General features: G+C 42.1%; 1 protein-coding gene across 4 annotated transcripts in view; it reads right to left on the bottom strand.

The window, feature by feature from the left end:
* MCC (MCC regulator of WNT signaling pathway) overlaps positions 1-25,304 on the bottom strand; it is a 206,151-nt gene that overhangs the window by 130,818 nt on the left and 50,029 nt on the right. The window contains exon 1 of one of the 4 annotated variants that reach the window (XM_082191556.1): positions 11,928-12,622. The exons of the other annotated variants lie outside the window; for them this stretch is intronic. Coding sequence (XP_082047682.1) covers positions 11,928-12,125 — 198 coding nt within the window. The 5' untranslated portion in view covers positions 12,126-12,622. Of the gene's footprint in view, positions 1-11,927; positions 12,623-25,304 lie in introns of those variants that run through there. 4 annotated transcript variants of the gene reach the window in all.

The raw sequence follows: 25,304 nt of genomic DNA on the forward strand, positions 1-25,304 counted from the left end.
ATAATCTTAAAGAAATGAATTTCTGGCTGTACAGGTATAGGGATAGATTTGCTGTGGTACTCTACTATGCCTGGCATGTTACTTTGAGGCAACGCATGTTCAGCCTTATTAACTATGCAGTCCATAGTACATTTCTTAGTGCCTGGCTATTAGCTGAAAGTATTTTAATAGCATACAGATGAATTACATAATCTCTGCCATTTTTTCATTAGGAGGTCTTGAGAACAGCATTATCTGTACTGACAATGCCCCCGTGTTTGAGAAATCTTTTTATAGTGCTTCAGTTTAATGACATGCAAGCCTCAAACATTGTGTGCAACTGATAAGCAGCTCACACAAATCCAGAAAGTAAACATTCTTTGAAGTGATGTGTTTTATACACCAGAAATGCCGTATGTCTGTCACGCTAGGAATAGCATACTAGAAATGTTATCAATGAACCAGACTACAGGCAAATTCATGGATGTGATTTTGGCTTATTTCCTATTTGTGTGCCCAAGCCTAGAGAAAAAAGGTAGATATATACCAAGGCCCCAAACTGATGCTGTAATCTAGATTTTCACATTGCAGCACACACAATATAAAATCCATGAGGGTTGTTTGGAGGATCAAAGTACATGGCAGACACCTGTAACCATCTTCCAAAACTCTTCTTTTTTTAAGTGGAAAAAGTAGCCCCTGAAATTGAACTGTTTTTTGTTATGCCACGTCCTCTTTATGGCAGCATTTTTGTGACTGGCACCCCCACCACTCGCTCAAAATCTGAAAAAATGATAATTTTATTTATTTATACCCCGTCTATCCAACTGGGTTGCCCTAGCCACTCTCGGCAGCTTCCATCACATATAAAAACATAATAAAACGTCAAACATTAAAAACTTCTCAATACAGGGCTGCCGTCAGATGCCTCCTAAAAGTCAAATAGTTGTTTATCTGTTTAACATCTGATGGGTGGGTGTTCCACAGGGTGGGTGCCACTACCGAGAAGGCCCTCTGCCTGGTTCCCTGTAACTTCAACTTCTAGCAGTGATGGAACTGCCAGAAGGCCCACAGAGGTAGACCGCAGTGTCTAGGCTGCACGATGGGGGTGAAGACACTCCTTCAGGTGTAAAGGTAACCCTGCCCGTATGGGCCACTCATGTCCGACTCTAGGGTTGTGCGCCCATCTCACTTAAGAGGCCGGGGGCCAGTGCTGTCCGGAGACACTTCCGGGCCACGTGGCCAGCGTGATGAAGCTGCTCTGGCGAGCCTGCACCAGCACAGCACACGGAAACGCAGGTATACAGGGCCCACTAAATGTGCCCAGTAGTGCAAAAAGGTTGGCGACTCCTAAACTAGTTTCTACAAATCCTCATACCCTTCTCTATCTTCTATCCAGACAAGCATTGTCAGAATTCCTGGACACACACACACACACACACACACACACACACACACTTACTTGGGGGGGCATTTAAGGTATGAAGAAGAAGTTTTGAGAGCCAGACAGGATGACTTGGAGGGCAGTATTCAACCCCTGGACCCCATGTTCCCAACCCCTGTACCAGGAAGGAAAACAAATATATCCTTATGCTTTGTCCTGCAAGTGAAAAAATAGCTGCAGATTTGTGGCTCTGAACACAAAAGGGCAAGGGATTAGTGCTCCCTTCTCAACTACCAATCCTCTGGTCAAACTGGCAGCTTCCCACAGATGTTTTTCATTTTTTAAAAGAAAAGTCACCAAAAAGATGTTACACACATCTGCCACGCATCATTTACTTACCAAACTTAATTACAACCAGTGGGAGAGTACACAGGAGTGCCAGAAATGTCTCATCTACCCATTTAAAAAAGATAGTATATATTCACAATTCATCTAAAATGTTCATATTTTTAAACAAAGCAGATTAGATTATTTGTTTAGTTGTGAATAATTGTGGTTTGATTTAAAGTAGTTTTTAAAAAATTGTCTCCTCTTAACTTTGATATCTAGACTTCCTGTCTACCGTCCATGAGCTCCACCATAAAAAACCATCCCTTACATCTATTCATTTTTTGAAAATTAGATAACCCTCTGGTTGCTACTTTTCCATCATTCATTAACTGGGCCATCTTGAAGATGCCAATTTAAAAATGGATAAATAGTGCTAATATTACATTTCATCGAAAGCAGAGCAATACTATCTGAGCTCAGCTACACAGGGACAGATGAAGACAAGCTATACCTCATTCATTCAGCAAACTACCAAACAAAGCATCTGCAACAACATGAAGCAAAGGCAGACCGCAATCTTTGCTGACATTCTCTGCATGTATTACAGAATTGTGTGAAAGCCACAAACAGAGTTCCATTTTCATTTCTCTTTTCCCAGCCCAAGTCAACTCAATTTGAATTTCAGCTGGCTCTAAGTCCACTACCATTTCCTTCAACGCTGTCATTTGCTCACTTCAGTTAAAATCCATGTGTCTGCACACATGCAAATTTTGTTGATGGTCACATTGGACCATAGTTCTACACAGCACAGGGGTAACGGACATAGCACCCGAGGGCAGTTGCGTAGCGTAGGCTGTCAGCACACAGGGCTGCGCAGAAGGGGTGGGAGAGAGCGAAACTGATGCAGTATGCATGCACATTCAACTGCCTAATGGAGTCTGCGTTACCCAGAAGATTGAAGCTGCAGAGATGAGAAAAGAAGAGTTGTTCCATTGTGTGGAGAGGTCCCTTCCTGGTTTGCATGGAGAAGTCGTTTTCAATGAAGCCTAGTGACGGAAGTACGCAGCTGTATTGAGGCAGCACCAGGTGTTTAAATTTTGCGGCCCTAACAATTTTGTGCACGGGGCAACTGCCCCTGTGCCCGCCCCCTGCTACCCCACTGCCTGAGGGCACACAGGCAGCCTTAGAGGCCTTTTGTGTGCTCAAGGGGTCCCATCCCCATGCCACTGAAAGAATTCCTCTTTAGCCGAATGCAGCTTTTTCCAAGGCTAACTGCACCATGGAAGCTGATTTCAAGAAACTGCAGCCGAGGAGGAGAAAGCTGTTTCATGTATGTGGCACACGCAACCGTTTCTCTGGTGTGCAAATGTGCCCAAATACGTTGGAGACCCCTGAGTCATAGCCTCTTTCATCCATATGTGTTTCCTTTATAAGATTCAGGGCCAACAATACCACTGGGCAGAGTAAGGCAGCCAGCCACTGCCTTAGGTAGTGAGCTGTAGTGGCTCACCAGATATTCCTCCTGAACCCTTCATGTGTTTCTCTCTGTTAAGAGGACAGATCTGGTCTGCCTTGCACCCTGTAAGTTGCCTTTCTGCCCTCAGCTATGGCGAAGGATAATATATTTTAGCTGGTACTGAAATAAGATTCAGCTGTCAACTCATGTGGCTTTAGCACATGGAAGGGAGAAGGGAAAGAGAGATTTTGTCCTTTGCCTTAAGTCAACAAAATGTCCTGTGCCTGGATATGACTGGTATGAATTGGTTAACTATTGCCATAATAGAGAGGGTTCATGCAAGATGTTGTAAGCAAATTAATGAAAACAATGGCAGATTCTGAAAAATGCCAGGAGAATGTTCCAATCAGAATTCCCAAGTTACCAAAAAAGATTCCATCCTCTCGATAAATCTATTAGAGTCAAATATTTTATCAACCAAGGAAACACCAATGGCTGCCACATTGTTAATGGATACCAATAATTCACTTTAGTGACTAGGAGATGATAATATTGTATTTACTTGAATGCAATGTGCACCTTTTTTGGCCTAATTACATCGTGAAAATTAGGTTGTGCATTAGATTTGATTGTGCCAGCAAATGCTTTTTTGGTTCCAAGGTTTTGAAAACTGAAGTGCTTATTAGATTTGTGTAAATACGGTACTAGGTAGCATATGTTAAGATTGATAGTAACTGATATTTCCACCAGAGCGGTCAAAAGAAAGTTCCTAAAAACCAAAATGTAAAAGTAACTAGTTCAATTTAACAAACCTACCAAAAGATAATTATACTTTATAATTCGAAAATATTTTATTTTCCAGAATCTACTAGATACTACTTTTTAAACATAACATAACTAATATTCTGAAATCTACTACACCCACAGGTGGAAAAGCATCAGCATGATCCCTTACATATGTTTTGAGATAGTAATGTACAATCTTTGTTTTTTGTTCATTAAAGTAACTTTTCTTATACAGATAAGGCATAAAGGCAGAGAGATAAGCAACTTGGCAAGAGTCCCAATTGCTTCCATGACTAATATAACATCATTCTACTTGCATCACCAGCAGCATGTGTAGCCAAAGAAAATGCTACACCCCCTCTCTATAGCAGCAACGATAAAGAGTTTTCCTGAGGACTGGAGCAACTTTGGGAAGGAACTGCAGAATGGGCTTCCCCTACTTGGTCTAAGGCAGGCATCCCCAACCTTCGGCCCTCCAGTTCCCATCATCCCTGACCACTGGTCCTGTTAGCTAGGGATCATGGGAGTTGTAGGCCAAAACATCTGGAGGGCCGTAGGTTGGGGATGCCAGGTCTAGGGGGAATTACACCAGCAGTGCAGGAAGGAATGACAAAGTGTTTCCTCATTGCCAGACTGAAATGAAATCCCGCTATGCACTCATTGGAATCATACTCCCCTGTTTTAACATTGAACACCTTGACTTAGTGGTTTGGGAATATCTGATTGGTGCTGGAATCCAGGTTGGATTACTGCTATGTGCTCTACATGATGCTGCCCTTGACATTGGTCCAGAAGCTGCAGCTAATGCAAAATGCAACAGCTCAACTGCTCATTGGTGCAGAATTTTGCTACCAGGTTACTCCACTGTTGAAAGAATCACACTGGTTGCCAATTATCTACCGAGCTAAGTTCAAATTGCTGGTTCTGGTATATAAAACCCTAATGTAGCTTGGGGACCAGGATATCTACAAGACCATCTCACCACTTATACACCCAATCAATCATTGCACTCTACAGGAGATGGCCTTCTTTAGATAACACCTTATCAGGAAGTCTGTTCTGCACAATATTGGAATTTGGCCTTTCATGTCATGGCACCTACCCTTTGGAATTCCTTCCTGTTGAACATTAAGACAGATGCCGCCTCTATTGTCCTTTGGGCACCTATTGAAGACCTCCATCTTTCAGAAAGCCATTTCAGTAGAGATCTTTCGCAGTCTGCATCTGTGCTGGAATTTTTAAAGATGATTCAAATTTAAATTGCTCCGAGGCCTTTTCTCACAATCGAGATGTACAAAAGTTATATTAAATAAAATGAAATAAATTATTGCTTGAGCTCCTCTGGGAGGAAGGACAGGATATAAATTTATTAATAAAATAAAATATTCCTTCAGAACTCCTAAGATTTTAAAGTCGTATGGGACGTTCATTTTTAAAGTTATATTTCACAATGTCAAAATAATATTTTTAAGTACTTGACAGCGTAAGCGGAAGGTCACTAGGTAGTGCTGATTTAGCAACCTGCAATACAAATTATATATGGATACATATAAGCTTACAGGCATCACACTATTAGGAAAATTGGATTCTCATCTGACAACATTTTTGTGTCCTCCATTTTTTTTTTTATCTTGGCCAATGGCATATACTCTGTTGCACTATAAGTTCATAATAGGGGCTACCACAAAACTGCTTCAGCTTTTGGTGTAACTTTGGCTAATTATAAACTTACACAATGCCCTGACACAGTATATTGTTGTCTACCAAAAACAGGACAGACAAGCTCAACAGTACATAATGAAGGACGGAACAATACACCTGTGACACACTATTTCCAACCTGAAATTCACACAAAACCTGTTCCCAGTTAATGCATTACAGATCTTCACCTATACACCAAACTGCTTGTAACAAGTAAAATCATGTCCTGGAAAGTGTTCAGAAACTTCAGGTTGGGATAATAAATTATATTTTGGAACTGAGAACATCCTTATGTTATCTGTCCTGAAACAAGATTTGTTTTACCTTTTGGCCGTTCTAACAAGCCACATTCATTCCTTAGAGCAAAATAGGGTTTATTTAAAGCTTTGGGAATTGCAGGGAGCAATTACAGGGGAAAGCTGTTTAAAGAAAGACAACATCCTTTATTCTCAACATAGTTCCCTCTTGGGGAAAATTACAATTAAAAGAATACAACTGGATCTTCACCCGAACTCTAAAACCGATGCCCAGATGATGTTCTGTATTAATATGTTTCAGTCAAGATAGTGGGGCTGTTCAAATCAATTTCAAAACTGATATTTTTATTTTCCCTGCCCAGCCTTTTTGGAAAAGGGCCATAGTTGAGCGGTAGAACTTGCCCTGATACCCGCTGGATGAAGAAATCGAAATCAGATTATGGTTTTTGCCAAAAACTTTAATGCTTAAAACAGTACGGTACATAACCAAGCCAAGTGTTAAAGGCACAGAAAGTGCATAGCACAGCTAAGTGAGCTAAGACGTTGATCCAATGGTTGACATGTCCCCTGGGGCAGACATGGCTTTAACGCAGCAAGCAGAATGTTTCTTTGGACTGCACAAGCAAATGGGAGTTGCTTCTGGTAGGTTGGGCTTGAGCTGTCTGTTCATGCCAGTGCTGGGGCTGAGAGATATATGGATCTATCATCCAAAACCGGTTTGAAGTCCATATTGTGATATTGGTTTCATAATTTTTGACCTGGCAATATATCATAGATCACAATCTCTCTCTCTCTCTCTCTCTCTGTGTGTGTGTGTGTGATGCAAAAATCTTGATGCAGGCAATCAAGCTAGCCAATGGCTCTACATAGCTCCATTCTTATTTCAGACATTGTGATATATCAGTACATCACAATGTTTAGCTGGTGATATATCACAGTGTTGACAACCAGATATTGCCCAGCGGGCATCTGCGTCCTAGGCAATCAAGGAAGAGGCAATACCAGCTCAGAACCAGAGTGAGTATTTGACATCTCCTTGGTAGATGGAGGCTTGTCAGCAGGTAGTGCTGAAAGCCAAAGCTGCAGGAGAGTTTGGCATGGAACGACTGAACAGTAACCCATTAGGTCCCTCCCTGGTATCAGACTCCCTTTTCTGCTTCATTCCCACCCCTGTCCCGCTGCAGACAGTTCGGATGTCTCTGTTAGAATTCCTGCTCCATGATTGCAGTCATGGGATTGATGTCTTTCACATGACGGTATATGTTTTGACTCCACAGAGTGGGAAGTGACAAAGACAGGATGTTTGTGTTACTGTGTTCCGTGAAGTAGGACTGTTGTCCTTTGTTCTTTTTTTTTCTTTGCTGTCTGATGCTAGAGAGAGAGGGAGCCATGTTGCAGTGCTCAGTGTATGTTTATATGTAAATAAAGTAGATTAGCCAAAATGCTGAGTTGCTGAGGTCTGTCACGCAACTACACAAACTCTGTGGATCCCTAAGTGTGCTGGTGTTGGTTGGCATTGGTCGCTTTGATGTTTGGGCAGAAGAAAACTTTTGAAGCTACCAAACGACCAGGTGGGAGGGAACATGCCAGTTGGGCATGTGTCTCTGCCAGGGTCCTACTCGAGTGTAGGCTGAGCTCCTGACAGTCTCATGGGGCCCTGACACAATCCTCACCCCAGCTCATTGGGTCCCTCCCAAGGATCATAAGCCTCCAACTCAAGCTCCTCCAACCAGACAGTCCAAGAGGTCTTCTCGCGACTAAGGCAGAACATCTGCTTCAAATACAGAAGGTCCCATGTTCAATCCCCACTATCCACAGGTAGAAATTGGAGAGCCCTATCTGAAATCCTGTAAATCCACTGCCACTCAGCATGAACATTGCTGAGCTAGAAAGACCAATGATTTGACCATTTCTGATTTCTCATGCACATTTTCTATGTCTGCTTGATGATTCTTATTGCTGTGCAAATATCTTTTTGCCGTATTAAAGCGATACTGACATCCAGCTACTTGTTGATTATAACCTAGTTGAGCCTATTGACATTCCTAATCATCCATACTAGGAGACAGGAGTACAGTGGTACCTCGAAAGTCAAATGGAATCCGTTCCAGAAATCTATTCGACTTCCAAAACGTTCGGAAACAAAAGTGCAGCTTCCAATTGGCTGCAGGAAGCTCCTGCAGCCAATCAGAAGTCACGGAAGCCCTGTGGGATGTTCAGTTTCCAAAGAATGTTCGCAAACCAGAACACTCACTTCCAGGTTTATGGCGTCAAGGAGCCAAATTGTTCGACTCACAAGGCGTTTGGGATCCAAGGTACAACTGTATGCCCCCAAAGGCTAAACCAGCAAATAACTCCTGTGTGTATCTCATGTGTGAATCAGGCTACTTGTATACATAGTGGGATTACTGTAAAAGAAACTCGCTCTCAGTAGGACTGTATAATCCTAGTAAAAGTCCAGCCAACAGCCAGTTCCTTTAATGACCGTGACACTACTGTCTCCCGGTGGCCAAGTAGATGTAATCAAATGTCACGAGAAAGCAAGCACATTGGGCAAGGCGAGTGGAAGCAGGAGGAGACTGAGAGAAAATGACAGAGAGCAGAAGGGTTAAGGAGAAGCAGGAGGAAAGGAGATACAACAGCCATTATGATAAAGCACCTCACATATTTCAGTAAACCACACAAAAGACATCGAGCAAAACAAAAACAGACACACACAAGCTTAACATTAGTACGGCATTCATAAATCAGTGAAGTTTAGAGCCAAGGGAGCCAGCTTTGTGTTCATGAATTATTTGCAACATATTCAATTACTAAAAAATGTGGGAAGCAGCACAGATCATGACTTCCATATATAATCCTAGACATTCGTCTCCAGTATTGAATTCCTGGGAGAAACCATCATCTCTGCACAGATACTCAACACTATGAAAAAATATATTGGAGTGGCTAAATAAAAATCAGAAAGCTTGCTCATGATTTTAAGCACATACTGTACATGTTAATCCTAATGGAAGTATTACACTTATGCTACTGCAGCTTTCTGGTTAGAGTATTATTTAACATACAGCAACATAAGAACATGAAAATGTTAAGTATTTTCTCCAACGGATTCAAAGGCATTGTCTTCCTATCAATAATGAAACTCAAAAGCATTCACTTGCAAAGCAAGTACCAATAAACACAGAATATAGATACAATATTGTTGCTGTAAAAAACTCGCACACACACTCAAAACCAGCCAAAATCCAAACAACCACCTGGTCTACTGCCCCAGAAATGTATTGCTGGAGAGATCAGCCTTGGCTTTAAGTCCCAACTCTGGTACTAGTGTTCTCAGCATTCATTTCTAAAGCTGCCTTAGCTGGCAGTATCTGTGCCAGGGGCAGTAGCAGGGTCACAGCCTGTGCCAAAAACCCACAGGGCACTCCAAGGCACTGGAATGTGCAGGAGCCAATGAATCAGTGTAACAATGCACACATTTTGTATTTTAAGGGATACTACCTGTTAAGCTAGGGACGCGGGTGGCGCTGTGGGTAAAAGCCTCAGCGCCTAGGGCTTGCCGATCGAAAGGTTGGCGGTTCGAATCCCCGCGACGGGGTGCGCTCCCGTTGCTCGGTCCCAGCACCTGCCAACCTAGCAGTTCGAAAGCACCCCCGGGTGCAAGTAGATAAATAGGGACCGCTTACTGGTGGGAAGGTAAACGGCGTTTCCGTGTGCTGCGCTGGCTCGCCAGATGCAGCTTTGTCACGCTGGCCACGTGACCCGGAAGTGTCTCCGGACAGCGCTGGCCCCCGGCCTCTTAAGTGAGATGGGCACACAACCCTAGAGTCTGTCAAGATGGGCCCATACGGGCAGGGGTACCTTTACCTTTTACCTGTTAAGCTAGGCCAAGTTAGATCGCTGTCTTTCTTGCCAAGCATAACATTCTGTTTCCATCTGCAACAGCACAAGCCACTGTCTGTGTCACCATTTATGAAGACCAGGCTGCACAACCATCATCCTAAGAATGCCAATGAGAATAACAGAATGAGAAGTAACCATGCCGTTGGTCTACTTCTGTACACGGGTGGACCAAAGTGATATGTAATGGATTAACAGAAAGAAACCACAGCGCTCAGGTAATGAAAAAATGGATCCTTAGAAATTAGTTTGATACAATATACAAATGTGTTTAGGATTACAGTGCAAGATACCCATCCGCATTATGGCAAGTTTTTAGGAGTTCATTCATTGAGTCATTTACTCATGATGAAGGTCAGGCTTGAGTGTTATCCACAACTGCTACTATACTGATGCCAAGATGCAGTTTTTATTCTGTTTTTTTGACTTGCAATAGGTGTCAAGCCATTCAGTCTAAACAGGATGTGCCTTCAGGTCACACCAAGACAGAACTAAGCACTCAACCAACCAGAACGCTGTATTCCATATAATAGCAGTGCTGGGCAGAATTAAGAGTTTTGGCAAAGAATTCTGAAGTAGACTCCCATCACTTAGGGAAAAAAGGTGTCTGGTGTCTTTACACTGAACTCTCAGTTATCATCCAAGGCAATTATTCATTTCTCTTACAAAATATAGGCTTACAAATAAAATATGGAAGCACCACTGACTGAATCTTGGCCACCTTCTCCTCCACCTCCCAGACCAATTTCTTATCCCTTTGTCCAGCCTTGCCAGGATGCCAATTTGTCCCTTGCATTTCAGGTTTATGTCTGATGCCTTTTCTAACTGCACAAAAGCCAGAAATACTAACTCTATAAATAAACATAATCCATGTAGCTTTCATCCTCCTGCAGAATATGCTATACGAAGAAGCTATAAAGCAAACAAGCAATAAAACAAATCAAGACTGCATATCCAAAACTGACCATTTAAATGATTTTTGATATGGCATTAAAAATCTGTACTCTGTGACAGATTTTAAAGCATTTCTGAGAGACAGTGATATGCCCCGTGGCATTTTAGTAGTCATCAGATCTGGGGAGTTACAATGGCGTGCAGCATACTGTGAAGGTTGACTTGGAAATAAGTCTCGGATACTTCAATGGTTGGAAGGACAGATCGTGAAGCTGAGGCTCCAATACTTTGGCCACCTCATGAGAAGAGAGGACTCCCTGGAAAAGACCCTGATGTTGGGAAAGATGGAGGGCACAAGGAGAAGGGGACGACAGAGAATGAGATGGTTGGATGGTGTTCTTGAAGCTACTAGCATGAGTTTGATCAAACTGCGGGAGGCAGTGGAGGACAGAAGTGCCTGGCGTGCTCTGGTCCATGGGGTCACGAAGAGTCGGACACGACTAAACGACTAAACAACAACAACAACTTCAATGGTACTTACTCCTGAATAAGCATGCACAAGATTTTAGTCTTAAATCATAAAATACTGGCATGCACTCAGAAATCTGACAGAAAAGAGAATACAAATTTGGAACAACTTAAGATAAACAGTGCAATACTGGCCCAGCAAGAAAAAAACAAGAAACACTTATCAGGACTTATTTCTTCCACCACCAGGTAAAATTGTATGCATTTAAACCAAGTGTGCCTTAATACAAATCAACTGTGTCACATGATTTCTTGCTGAAGCTGCTGTCTTAATATTTTATTTCCTATTCTAAATTAGCTGCCATCTGCTTGATTTCAACGGGGATCTCACTCTGCTTGTTTTACCTACTGCAGAAAGGAATGCTGTGTGGAAAATGCTGCACTCCGGAGGTGGGGGAAAAGGATTCCTTGCAGCAGGATGCCAAGTTGGGGGGGGGGGGAGAGAGGCGGACCTCTGTACAGTTGCAATCGTTTGCCCTTTACCACGTAATCCTTACAATTCAAATCTCACATCATTTCCTGGGCAGCACTGCAAGTTTGAACAAGGGCACATTCACCCATTAATGTTTAATTGCATTGCCTTCCAGAGTGGATAAACCCCCCCCACCCCCCGCAAAAGGGAGACACTCACTCTATTCGGAAAACAAAACCCAAGAAGCGTGGGGAAAAAACACACACACACACAAGGACATTTAATAAAGCAGCTTACCTCGTTCAGTTCTGCGGAGGAGTCATTTCCATATTTCATGGCAACTCCAGAATTCATGATTAGACTTTCCAGGGCTTGGCTGCTTTCTATGGATTTTAAGGTTTCCAAGCTCTCCTCCAGAAGATTCAACACCCCCTCCGTCTCTGAGCTTTTCCTGTCTTGCACATTTTGCTCTAGACAGCCATTTTCACTCAACATTTAGATAGCCTTAAAAAAAAATTAACAATGCACAGGGTTCTCCGAAAGAGGCAAAAAAAAAAAGGGGGGGGGAGGGAAGAGCTGGTTGCCGTTTCACAAACAATCCATTGCTGCAAGATACTCATTTAAACACTGCAGAGTGCACGGCCAGACAGGAGGGCAGACGAGCCGTAACGATCTCTCTCCTGGCTACTAAAAACTGCCTGGGAGAGCTGGGCTTCCGTCTTATGTCTTCATTCTCCCCTCGCAGCTAAGATCGTGGCGCGCGGGGGGGGGTAAGCATCTCCCAAATGAGTTCAGCGCATCTGAAAAAAATTTGGGAGCCCCATAGGCACTCACAGCATCCAAACCCACTCAAAGAGCGCTGGTTAGATCCGATCGGGAGGTGGAGGACAGAACAGGACCCAAGACGCAACGAGCTGCTCGCTCCAAAGTTTCCCCTTTCCAAGGGAGCCTGGAGTTGTAAGTGGTTTATGATCAAACACAGCTGTCTTGCTGCTGGCTACAGGGTGCATGGAAGAGGCGGTACGAAAGGGAGGAGGGACTGAGAGAATGGGGAGGGGGGGAGGGAGGGAGGAAGGAAAGCAGCACACATGCTACAGAAAGCTCACTTTGGAATTGCAGGCGTCCTTTCCAGAATTCTGTGTGCTAATTGCAAGTTGCTGTGTTCCAAAGTGCAAAGCAAACCATATAAAGCAAAGGGAGAAGCCACCTAGGTGACCTTGCAGCAAGTTCTTTATTTCCCCATTAAATGAACTTCCCCTTTTGTGATTCAGAAGGAAGCTTCCAAATAAAAATTTAACAAGTATTTAGGGCAGATCTTACTGGAATTTCCAAGTGCTTCCGTGCTGCTTTCTTCACATGAAGCCAAAGACTTAAAACACAATTATTATTTTTTAAATGACTTGCGAGGTAAGCAAGCACTCGGAAGCAGGAAACAGTGTGAAATCTGCCTTCCGTTCAAAACCCCAATTCCTACAGAAAGCAGCTCTGAAAACCTAAACATTATTTTGATAGACTGCTGTTTTGTGTGTGTGTGTGTGTGTGTGTGGTGGTGGTCAGAGATCCAGTTGATTTGATTTACTGGTTTATAGAGGTTTCTTCACCTTTCTTTACAAGAAGTTTCCCCAAACATGTATCACGTGAGCTACGGTAAGTACTTTTCTGTGCACCAAAAAAGGCAAAAGCAAATGGTTTTTAAAATACATGGTGGTCTTGAAGCCACCCCTTTTGTGCTTTGATTTCAGTGCAAATGAAAAACATACTTCTCAAAATCAAACAAACCAAGTTCTTACTTGGTCGTGAGACTTTAAGCTCACGGAAACCAAAATAACATAACACAATCATCAAAATACAGCACCAAATGCATGAAATTGTAGCATCTGACTCTCCCTCTTCCAACCTGATTGCACTATTTATCTTGGAAATTCACAGGGAGAGAAAAATACAAAATATAGGAAAGCAAAGTAAGATATTTTATTTGGTATATTATACACTGTCCTATGTGTGCTGCCTAGGTACTAGACAATTGCAGCAAGTTGCAAAATACACAAAAAGCAGTAAGGTCAGCATCATATATTACTTCTTTTAAAAAGAGGCTGTCACACACACCCAGCAGCAAGTAGCATCATAATGCTGTATAAAAAGTCATAAACATGGGTGCGTCCCTCCTTTTGCTGGAGTCAAATGATAGGGTGAGAGTATCAGTACACGGACTTATCTTACGCAAAGGAATTGCACGCTTTAATTTCCTGTAGACTATCACCCATCTCCTATGAAAAAGGCACACGCTGGATGGAAAATTAAATCGCCATAACTCTAATTTTATTTAAATGAAAAAAACATATAGTATTAACATCTGCTAGAATTTGTTTTTACATTACTATTTCAGCAGAACTTTGACAAAAAAACAGATACCGACCATCACCATCCTAAACAGAGATACTTGTATGTAAAGGTAAAAGGACCCCTGACCATTAGGTCCAGTCGTGACCGACTCTGGGGTTGCGGCACTCATCTCACTTTACTGGCCGAGGGAGCCGGCGTACAGCTTTCAGGTCATGTGGCCAGCATGACTAAGCCGCTTCTGGCGAACCAGAGCAGCTCACAGAAACGCCGTTTACCTTCCCGCCGAAGCGGTACCTATTTATCTACTTGCACTTTGACATACTTTTGAACTGCTAGGTTGGCAGGAGCAGGGGCCGAGCGACGGGAGCTCACCCCGTCGCGGGGATTTGAACCGCCGACCTTCTGATCGGCAAGTGCTAGGCTCTGTGGTTTAACCCACAGCACCACCCGCGTCCCTATACATGATGTAGGCATGCCCTATTTCTATGGAAATGCTGACAAACCTAAGCTATTTGCATAAGTTGCATGTAGCAATAGTTCAACGTATCTACAGAAAGAAACCATGAAATTCACCTCTTTCACAACATCTGCACTTCGTAGATCTATCCACTACAATCCCAAAGTCTCATTCTTGATCAGTCCCTATCTGTCCAGACCTTGTTAGGATACATGTAAAATTTGTAAAAAATTTTGTCCCTTGTATTTATGCTTAAATACATTAAATCACATTTGCCACTTTACTGCCCACTGACCCAATTTGGATAAAACCTTTGGGAGCTCTTCACAATCCCTTTTTGTCTAAACCACCCTGAACTATTTCGTGTCAGCAAAACTTCACCACCTCACTGCTCACCTCTAGATCATTAACGCACAAGTTAAGCACAGGTCCCAATACTGATCCTTGGAGGGATCCACTTTCTAAATCTCTTCATTGGAAGAACTGCACATTTATTCCTGTTCCTGATCCAGCTGCAAAGCATGGAATGGCAAGGAAAGGGCAGAAAAGAGAATTGTTAATTTTGCACTCCAGGACTGAAGTTGTAGTACATCTAAAGCAGTGTATGTGCCATAAGACCATTAAGTCCAAGGTCTAAAATTAACTAGCTGCGCCATTGCTTATAGGGTGTCCCAGTACATTATGAAACACAGAGCTTCCTTTTCATCTGGTTTGTTATGGACTTGCTAGAGGAAAAACAGCTTCCCTCTGGAGGAAACCACAACTATTTTCCTGCTAGTGTCCTAAAGACTCACCAGGTCTTCCTGATCCTGACAAATCTCACTTCCTGGTTTAAAGCTCAGCCTTACTGTAAGTCTGCATCAACGGCTAGAAGACATCTTATCCCATATAATCTGACCATATAATCATAGTATTTGGGCCTACAGTCAGGTGTGTTTTCCTATTCATTCGTCAGGTTCCAAACTTTTCCCCGAGCCTAATGACTGAAGTGGTGACCTTCACCCAATATTGTGTCACTGGACCTAACCAGATAGCACCGAAATCTTATTTGAATGCAGAAAGTAAAAACATAGGAGTGGCGTAGACAAAGGGAAATAGATGTTTGACTGAAGAAAGCACCTTTGTATCTGAAAGGCAACCATTAATCATCACGAGGAGCCAGGTCCTGAGAGATCCATCTGCTGAAGTGGAAAATAGCTTTTCCTTAAAGTATGCTACATAAATATAAAGACAAGTCAATTAAGGAATTCAGTTTTCATCATTATGTACTATATGCATTATGAACGTTTAACAAATATCAAAGTCCAAGATGCATAAGATGCTACCTGTTTGGTTCAATTTAATTAATATTTATCATTAACAGTTCATTAGAAATAGAGTTAAACACAAATCAATGTTAATTATGAAGTATCCATATTTGAAATTGCTCATACTGCATTGCCAATGTAATTTAAGACTGCACTCTTCATAGGCACGTACAAGAGTTGGTATTCAGCTTGTTGTAAACTTTATTGAGTTCTGTCTAAGCACTCAACAATGTAATTTGAGCAATATTCCAACACATGTATCAACACCATATGTGCCAGTGTCAATGGCTTACACTTCTAGGAACAGAACATTAGGTTTCTGATGGGGGGAGGGGCCCACAGATAGCAATCACATGTATTCACCAAAACAATGTTTTTCTCTTGTTAGTAAGAATTAGTTTTGATTCTAATGAAACTCAGAGAACCTCCATATATTCAGTTCAGTGACCATGTATTATCCTTGTTCTTCCTGAAGTGGGGTGTCCACAAGGTATGAATGGAGAAGTGGTCACAGTAAGAGAAGATCTCTGCCAATTAAAGACACTACTACCCATGGAGAAAAGGGTTTTAAATCCTTACAACAGGCACATCAATTATGAAGAACCAACATGTGTGTTTCGTTGAGTTTTTCTATTAGTACTGGTCTAATCCTTTCCTGATTACCACTCGCAAGTATTTTGAAAGGAAAAGCTGCAAACTACAGGTCTCTCATAAAGGCCGTGCACTGTCCAGAGTACAGTAACTCTCAACAGAAAGTAAGCCTCAGACATCAGTGCCTTGGAAAATAAAATGGAAAAGTAAAATATAAGGGTGGGAAATCCCATTACACTAACTGCACTTCATTCAGTTTCCTGGCCACTCTGGCACACTTGAAATACTAAATCTACTTAAAATGTCATGTCTCTGCCTAAGTTAATCTGCTTCACAGTTGGTATTAGTTTCCCTTTTCCAATATTTCATGCCACCAAACCGTTTATTAATCTGCCAAAATTAGTCCGTCCATTTCATTCTCAAATTATCTGGTATCTGTTGGACCACCACCTGTTAACAACAGTGCCTCAGAAAATGAGGTAGAATAGCAAAACACTTCCCAGATAAACAGAGCAGGCTTTTTGCGTCCTCTCTTGTAAGAATGTAGAAACTGTATTTCCCTTAGATTATTCTTTTTATCCTTTTCGTTCCTTAAAATGTATCATTTTTGTGCAGTGCAATTATTACTGACATCTGTTAAGTTTCTCAGATTCTTGGTATGCCAACTTTTATGTATTTTAGCCTTCTCCTTCCCCCTTTTTAATAACACTTATTAAATCCATCATATTGGCAGATACATTTAGTTAGTGGAGTGGTACCAACTGGGTACTATCCAGTACCCTTTAGATTTTATTCATTCAACAAATCAGATTGTAGTTTCTAAGTGGTTTACCAGAAATATTAACATTATCAATAAAATCCATTGAATTCATTTAAAGGTAAGTAATATTAACAATGCAAAAGACACACACATCTACATCTCTGGATACAAAAATAGATGTGGGGTTGCTAGAGCCAGTGTGGTGTAGTGGTTAAGAGCGATAGACTCGTAATCTGGTGAACCGGGTTCGCGTCTCCGCTCCTCCACATGCAGCTGCTGGGTGACCTTGGGCCAGTCACACTTCTCTGAAGTCTCTCAGCCCCACTCACCTCACAGAGTGTTTGTTGTGGGGGAGGAAGGGAAAGGAGAATGTTAGCCGCTTTGAGACTCCTTCGGGTAGTGATAAAGCGGGATATCAAATCCAAACTCTTCTACCCGTTAGACACATAGAGTCAAGCCCTACCCAAACAGTTGGTTCATTTAAGTACCCCCACACCCATGTGGGTAAGTGGTTCTCATGCTGACAGAAGAACATCTACAGTGACCTTCCTTTACATGATTTCACGGACGATGTCTCAACTCCTCCCCTTGTGTTTTCTCTCTTTTACCGCTTGAATTGATAGGTCTTCAAGTCATGGTGCCTGCTCCAGGAAGTACACTAGGCTTAAGGATGCGAGCACAATAAAATAACCACCTCCCTTCTTCTTAGCACAAAAATGCACCCCTCCACCTTCTCTCTCTGGCCCCTTCTTGCGCACAAACAAACACACACACACCACAGCATCTTGTTTGCAATGCCAATAAAGCCATGAAGTTCATCTTCTCTTGCCTGATCGTATACGCTGCTTTAAGTATAGAAATATGAATACCTAGCACCGAAAATTAGAACCTTTTGTTTTAACGTAAAGGAATTCACTTGGGCATATAAACCAGATTACATAACAAACTATCCACAGAACAGCAATTGCCCTTCCTGAAATTGGAATTGCTTATTTTGATTGCTTCCCACAAGGATGAAAGGAGTATCTTACCAATACGCAGCACTATGGCCATAATCATAATCTGTCTCCCTGCTGTGGAAATAGCAATGGGCTTTTGTCCTTTAAAATGAAGCAATCGCAGTGAAAGGGTTTTTCCATAAAAATGAAGAAAAGAACCACTCCTCTCAAAGGATATTTTCCTACTTCAACGCTAAAATTATTAACAACAGCTGGATCGCTAGCTAGCTTTTTAGTTAAGAATCAAAAACAACTGAGATCTGTATGAACAACTACGGGAAGCATTTTGCCCCAACCGAAAGCCATTATACTACGTGTAAAAGTTACAGAGGCAAAGTTTTCAATTTTCTGAGCTATACCACTGGTTTAGTTTGCTAAAGTGCTGTATTTTCCGCTCTATAAGATGCACCCAACCATAAGACGCACCTAGTTTTTAGAGGAGGAGAAAAAGAAAAGCCAGCAAGAGCAGCAGACACGCTCGCTCGGCGCGGCTCTTCAAAGATAGAGCGGCTCTTGCTGGCTTTTCCAGGAGGTGGGAGAAGGGACTGAGGAGCTGCCCTCCATCCCTTCTCCCACCTCCCTGAAAAGCCAGAGCAAGCTGCGCAGTTATCGCTGAAGCCAGCAGAGCAAGAGCGATAGCTGCGCATCGCCTCTTCAGTGAAGTGGGAGGAGGAACGGAAGGGGCTCCATAAGGGCTCCCTTCTGTTCCTCCTCCCGCTTCGCTGGGAAGCCAGCAGAACAAGAGGCGCTGCGCAGCTCTCGCTCTTGCTCTGCTGGGTTCAGCGATAGCTGCGCAGCCTGCATGCGCTCCATAAGACGCACACACATTTCCCCTTACTTTTTAGGAGGAAAAAAATATATATTAATGTGCTCCAATGGAGTTATCCGCTAGGCATTCTAATGAGAAAAGATGCTAGGTTAAGAGAGCTTGAAATGATGATCAAAGAGATCAATATGAATAAATCAGTATAGCATTTTGAGATTGTTGGCTTGACAAAGAATTTTACAATTTCCATCTTGTTCTTTAGATCCTCATGTCCTGAAAAGAAACAGCACTGAGGTTTTTTTTATTGTATATATATATATAGAGAGAGAGAGAGAGCCTCAAGAGTTAGAGCAATCCTATGCATGTCTGCCAACAGAAGTTCCATTGGATTCTATGGGGCTTACTCTAAGGTAAGTCAGCACCTCTCAAAAACAGCTAACATGTGCATTCTTTAAAGCAATGGTAGCTGTGATTGTGCACCAACCAAAACCTTTTCGCACCCACGCTCAAAAGAAAATATAGCAGCAGCCAAGGCATTCTTATTTCATATGAAAACAGTACTTAATTGGATTTTTGAAATATTCAACATACCTCTACAGAAGTCAACAGAGTGCAACACTTCTGCATGCAAATGAGCACCAGATTTAGGCTGGGAGGCAGCTTAAGTGGACAATTTAAGTAGACTGAGCTTCACTACAACCTGAGGAATGCTCTTGTTAGGGGTGGGGGGACTGTAATTTCAAACCTGCCTCATAGCTTCATTTTTAGACTATATTGTAGGGCTATTCTAAGCACCTCTCTCAAGTGTTCAGTCCTTACACTCCCCCACTTCCTCAGACTACATACTGTAAGTGAACTCTACTCACAGCATGGAAAATTTGAACGCAATAAAATGTGTAAAGTGATCTAAAAAAAAATGTTTTCTTAAAACTTGCCTTTGCCAATACACAGTACAAAGGAGAACAATGACTGTAGGACCAGAATCTGCACAGCTCCACCCAGTTCACATTTTCAGTAAGAGAAGGTGACTCACTTTTCTTGGAAGTCCACCCTGTGTCCAATTCCTGAAGTATGCACACCAATTCCTTCCCTGCTTTCTCTTTATAACAGCATCAACTATCCAGCCTCTTTTGAGAGCCTGTAAAATTTCTTTACAACTGATCCACTACAGTTAAGCACCACACATAAACATTATGCTCTGTCTTCCTTAGACATATATCAGGAGAGGTGAAAATAAGGCTTTGTGTGCCTGGGGGATAAAAATTCTGTGATGTACATAAATTAAGTATAGTTTCCCTATACAGTACTTATTTTGCCAAACTAGTTCTGCCTCTTATTGTCATTGGCAGGACAAGGAGCAACGTCCTGTCTCTTCCCTGGAGATCTTCCTGTGAGTCTCTATTTCTTTTATGCTGGCTATTCAAAAATACACTTCTCTAGACAGTGATGTGGGACTGCAAATGCTGTGAAAAATATTATCGTGCTTTTTTTTTGCATGGTAATTTTCCTGTTTCACAAGTTCATTAGTAACAATGAATTCTATGATTCTATGAATGGATGTCCATTGCATTAGGAAAGCTTGACAGTTTCAAAAGGTTTATCGTCGTTTACTAAATAAGCAGGTGCAATTAGAACATTCTCTAGGTCAGGGGTAGCCAACGTGATGCTCTCCGTATCAGTCACAACCTCCCATCAGCCACAACCATCAAGGATAATGCTAGAGGATTATAGTAGTTGCTAGTCTAAAACATCTGGGGGGCACCACCAGGCTGGTCCACCCGTGAGGCAAAGGGAAACAGCTGCCTCAGGTAGGACAACACTTCCCCTTTTGTCTCAGGGCAAAACAGACCACCACATTGATTGCCTCTGTTCTAGGGACTACAACTCCCTTCATCTCTAGCTAGCAGGACCAGTGGTCATGCAATAATGGGAACTGTAGTCCCAAAACAGCTGGAGACCCAAGTTTGGGAAACACTGCTCTATGGTATCAGAAATTTATCTGATGCAAACTATCCTAATTTGCAAGGGGGGGGGCAGATAAAAATCCCCAATTTAGTCGTGTCCCCCCCAAAAAAACCAACATTATTGTCTCCAGATGATCCACAATCAAATTAAAGAAACGGCCCACATGCTTAAAAACCTTTTTAAAAAGTTATACGCAGTACCAAATTCCGTACTTTTTCTGTGCTTAGATGAATTGCAGAGTACAAAACAGCACTATTCCTAAGCCAGATAGAATTTTTAAAAGTGCACCTGCACTTTCCCCCAGTAATAGGAGCACTTGCTTAAATCAGATCAATTCTTAGTCAATATCTTGGAAATAACTGCATGTTTAGCTAAAGCAGTTGTTTAGGGGGGCTGTGATCATTCAAACCCCTTCTACTTTGTGCATTCTAAAGAGCTTATATGCTACTGGGTAGGAAACATGAAAAGCCCACATGCAACCTGAAACATAATGCACATAAAACCTTAAGTTTACAACCATAACTGAAAGCGTGCACAAAAATCACTACTTGCTTATCTCCATCCACATGTGTGCATTATAGACACGCTCAGCTTGGTACCATGTATGTTCTTTAACAACACAAATTACAACATCAATCCATCCGCAAATGCTGGTCAAGCACCACTGTTTTCTTTGATGAAAGTTGCATTACTTCCCTATAATGGAAAAACCTCAATACCATAGCAGAGATTCAATTAAAAGCCTCAGTTAAGAGCATCTGTTATATAAATTTTAAAAAGGCTGTCGGAACAAATGCGCCTTTTACAGCGCTCTGAACCTGCCATTCTGAGCTCTGATCAACCACAAAGGCAGAGAATGACAGGTTGACCTTTCAAGCATAGCACACAAATATACTACTATCAAACATTTTTGAAATACACTTTGATGTAGTAATCTACCACTGATGTAGAATTGGCAACCATCTGCTAAAGTAGCGAGTCCTCAAATTGGTTAAATATTGCTCATACTCATCTGTATTTCTTTCATGGTCTATTTAAGTTGAGGAGATAGAAATACGACATCTTAAAACCACGCAGATGAGTCCTGGGCAAACCATGTCCACTTTGAATCTTTCCTAGAAAAACCCCCTGAATAAAACAACGGGGGTGAGCAAGAGTCACATAAACACAATGCATGAATCTATTTTACCTATTCCCAGCACCAAGCTAACAAGAAAACTTTCAATGCAAATAATAACTTTTATCCAAGTTTTATCCAAGTCTGGAAAGATCAAATTATCTTCCCAGAGCCACAAACAGCTGCCCATGTTCTGGACATTGTAGCATAAGACTGTAAGTACTTCTCAAAGAGGCAGGGACAGTTTTGTATCTTAAGCCTATTTGCTAAATCCATATTCCTATAATCAATTTTCGTTTAGCCGAAGCATTTACTTGCTAATTCAAATCTGATGAAGTGGAACTACAAGTGCATATAAGACAGCAATCTCTGAAAGAGGCATTATATTAAACCGGTATTCTGTATTCCTCTGCAGTTTCTAGTTGCCCTTTTTATTTTGTTATTAGTGCAGTTATATCTGTGGTGATGGGAAAGAGTTATGGGCAGATGGCACAAGTGTATGATAGCATATCGTACATGACACTAACTGAATGAGAGCTGGGGGTGTAGGTACATACACATTTATGTTGCCCTTGGTCAGGGCAGACTATGGCAATATGGCACCCTGAGTGAGGACAAAAAATGCCATCCTTCAAATATTTAATTTCATTCCTTTCTCCCTCTGGCCTTCCCTTCTGCGCCCCCTTGCCTCGGTGACCTGTGCGGGAGAACCGCCTGCACCACCCTAAATCCAGGATTGCCTTGGTCTTTCTTGGACATTATAGAACACAACTGGAAACATGGGCTACCTTGAAAGGCAGGTGCATTTTCCCACTGGAACAAATGTCAACAAAAATCAGATCCTATCATCCCTGCCAGCTTTGTATATGGGTAATGGTTCACAGAAGATAAAACCACAGGCTCATGTGAATTACAAGAGTTTCAGTTCAACTCTGTCACAAAATTCAGTTACGGAGTATAAACACCCAAGAATATATGCTAATTGTACGGATGCTTCCACACACAAGGCCTACAGATTCATTTGCAACCTCTCACTCCCTGCTGGAGACAGAATTCATATCTATCATTATTGTGACAAAACCTTAAGATTTCTTTCTTGGGCAACTGCTATTGGAACAGGATTTTATTTGATGCTCCTGCTCTGGCCAAATCTATTATAAAATAGGCACAGGCTACCCCCCCATGTTTTGAGGGACGCGGATGCCGCTGTGGTGTAAACCACTGAGCTTTGGGCTTGCTGATCGGAAGGTTGGTGGTTTGAATCCCCGTGACGGGGTGAGCTCCTGTTCGGTCCCTGCTCCTGCCAACCCAGCAGTTCGAAAGCTCATCAAATGCAAGTAGATAAATAGATACCACTCCGGCGGGAAGGTAAACGGCGTTTCTGTGCACTGCTCTGGCTTTGCTGACCACATGACCCGGAAAAACTGTCTGTGGACAAACTTCTGCTCTCTCAGCCAGTAAAACAAGATGAGCGCCGCAACGCCAGAGACGTTTGTAAATGTCAGGGGTCCTTTACCTTTTTTCCCCTAAACCACCCATGTTATTTCACAAGGCCGTAGATCCTACAATGGTTATGTGATGAGTGATAAGGATGCTGAACTTACAGCTGCCAGTTTTCCAAACACGACTGGCTTACACCCTTGAGGCAAACAATAAACATTACTAGCAACGTGAGAGGAAAACCTATGTATGGCATGGGTGTTGTGAAGTTTTACTTAGCCAGTATCAATGCTTATTTAATATGAATATTTATTTCAAATAGGCCACAGAGCATGCATATACCGTATTTTTCGCCCTATAGGACGCACTTTTTCCCCTCCAAAAATGAAGGGGAAATGTGTGTGTGTCCTATGGGGCGAATGCAGGCTTTCGCTGATAGTGCGCACCGACCCCTCTCGCTCTCCAGGCTTCAGGAAGCTATCCGCTAGCCGTGGGAGACGTGTTATGCCATTACTGCTTGCAGTTTACTGGCTTGCGAAGCCAGGTCAAATATAAATGGCATACAATGGAAGAAACACAATTTTGATATTGCTGAAGTGACACAAAGTGCTTTAACGTACGATTAGATTGGAAAAAACAACAGAGATTGGATTAAGAACGATTAATGAACACAAATAAAACCAAGACAAGAAAAAAAACAAGAAGCCAGATGAAAGAATCAACGGTATATGTAAATAGTAAGGAAGCCAACTCAGATGAAAGGTTTTACAACTCCAAGAGCATGGCAGCATGCTCAAGTGATTTTAGCAGGCTGCTAGATGAGAAAAGTAAATACAGCTTTTGCACACATACTCACAAAGCATTTGTAGGAAAAGCAAATACAAGCTTAAGAAAGGCAAGCAGATCCTAGGCAAGCGAACACAATGCTTCACTTTTAAACTACTGTATATAACAAAGTGGCTCAGTTCGTAACATAATACTAAGCCAAACCATGGCTTAGTGCAAACATGTGGGCTCCTAGAAAGGAGATCACAGCCCGCTTTCCTCCTCCAGTCCTGCTGCTGCTGCTGCAGACCAAGAACAAATAGCTTGTGAGAAAGACGACAAACCATCAGCCCTCATTCCAACAGTAAGCTAAGGCAAACCATAGTTCCATTCGCAGCAGCCCACAGCAGGACCAAAGCGGCTGCAAATCAAAAGAACCTAGAGGTCACCCAGAAAATGTATGTTTGATTTCATGGAAAGTGCCTGTTTCTATAATCTATCAGTGACGAAGTGTGGTATTTGCCAAAAATATCAGCTGCAGTTAGTTGGCACCCTATTGCATAACTAAGTAGAGTGATAAAAAAGTAAAAAATAACAACAACTACCAAGTAGATACCAGATATGGAGGATGCTTGTACTGCAGTCTTAATAAGGACATGTGAAACATGTTTTAAAATCCAGATGCTTATCCAATGCACCAGTGGCACCAGTTGCCCAAACAGGACTTTACACTGATGAAGAAACTTGCACAGCCTTTTGTTTTTGTTTTTTACCTCCCGGCCAAGTGTGAGATTATGATTTCTGCATAGGCATTGGGGCTTGCAAGCTTCCCCCACCCCCATAGCAACTTATGTAAAGGCAAGTCACTGGTGAAATTTGGGAGCTGAAGGTGTTTCAAACCCTCAACAGAGCAAAAGGAATTTGCAGTGAGAAAAGTAATAAGGACCCCCCACTATGCACACTCACCATGCATGTATTTTATCTTCAAGTTGCTACCCACCAACAGGTTTAGCAGTTTGAGGTTCAACTCTCCAGGATGTTTTCTAGGGGATATTAGGGGAGATTGCATCTATGCTAAAGATTCATTGTTCATCGTCACACAGCTGTTTAAAACGTTATTTATTGTTTAAAGCAGTGAGAAACAGAGTTTTAATGCCCCAATGTT

Source organism: Podarcis vaucheri (genome assembly GCF_965113315.1).
Source record: "Podarcis vaucheri genome assembly, chromosome: 11".
Lineage (NCBI taxonomy): Eukaryota > Metazoa > Chordata > Lepidosauria > Squamata > Lacertidae > Podarcis > Podarcis vaucheri.